Source organism: Tachysurus vachellii, chromosome 9 (genome assembly GCF_030014155.1).
Source record: "Tachysurus vachellii isolate PV-2020 chromosome 9, HZAU_Pvac_v1, whole genome shotgun sequence".
Lineage (NCBI taxonomy): Eukaryota > Metazoa > Chordata > Actinopteri > Siluriformes > Bagridae > Tachysurus > Tachysurus vachellii.
The window spans coordinates 27,525,639-27,526,663 of NC_083468.1; the positions used below are offsets into that span (position 1 = coordinate 27,525,639).

A 1,025-nucleotide genomic window follows, 5' to 3' on the forward strand; every position below is an offset into this window, starting at 1 on the left:
TTCTGATCTTTGGGTAGATTACAGGCATCAGTATGGTCACTCTGACACTCTGGAGCTCCATTTGCAGCAAGCTGTGATGCTCTGTGTGATCTGACCCTTTACTTTCAGAGCCAGAAGAACAGTGTGTACTACGGAAGCTCTTCTGTAGGATAAGAACAGACGGACTAGACTTCACTCCCCATGACGATCACTAAGTCTTGAGCATCTATGACATGTTCCTGGTTCACTGGTTGTGTTAGTTTCTTACCACACCAGGAAAACCTGCTGATTTGGAGAAACTCTGACCCAGTCGTCTAGACATCACAGCTTGTTCTTGTTGGAATCTCTCTGATCCTTACAATTCTACCTTCCAGAACTGAGGGTTTACTTGTGTAATAAACCCACACCTGAGAGGTGTAACGAGATCATCAGCAGTAATCACTTTGGCTGTCAGTGTGTTTAATGTTATGGCTGATTGGTGTGTAAATGTGATTAATATAATGTTGTATAAATAGTAAAGTAAATAAAGTATAAAAAATTATTTCAGACTCATCTTAATTTCAGAATCTTCTTAATTTTCATCTTTAACCTCATCACTGTTTGTGTGATCCATGTTTACTATCTGCTCAATATAAACAGATTAAAATTCATTGTTGTGGTAAAGTTTATGTGTGTGTTTGTGTGTGTGTGTGGTGTGTGTGACATGTCCAGTGTCAGCACTGTGTCAGAGGTAAAGCTGCAACTGGTCCAGTAAGTTCTCGTCATCTTCAGGACAGAGGAGTTACATGTGGTTGCTTTTTGTGGTGTGTGTGTTGCGGGGGATGAAGCGTACGCTCAGTGTGTGTTTGTCCTCCACAGGTTGCTGTGAGAGATCGTTGGTGTGTGCGATGTTCTCCACAGTGCAGCTTTCCTCAGGACACACGGAGAAACGAGACAAAATCATCACCAACACGGCCTTCATCATCACCATAGCTATGTGTTTACCAACACAGGAACGAGGACCGGAACCAAAAGGCTGGAAAAAACGACTGGGGACCTGCAGAGAG

The 1,025-nt window shown here is 42.8% G+C and overlaps 1 protein-coding gene across 1 annotated transcript in view; it reads right to left on the bottom strand.

Moving 5' to 3' along the window:
* Positions 1-352: 352 nt before the first annotated feature.
* Positions 353-1,025, bottom strand: part of LOC132851508 (aromatase) — an 8,050-nt gene continuing 7,377 nt past the window's right edge. The window contains exon 9 of the mRNA XM_060878430.1: positions 353-1,015. Within this exon, the coding sequence (XP_060734413.1) occupies positions 761-1,015 (255 nt within the window). The 3' untranslated portion in view covers positions 353-760. The remainder of the gene's footprint in view (positions 1,016-1,025) is intronic.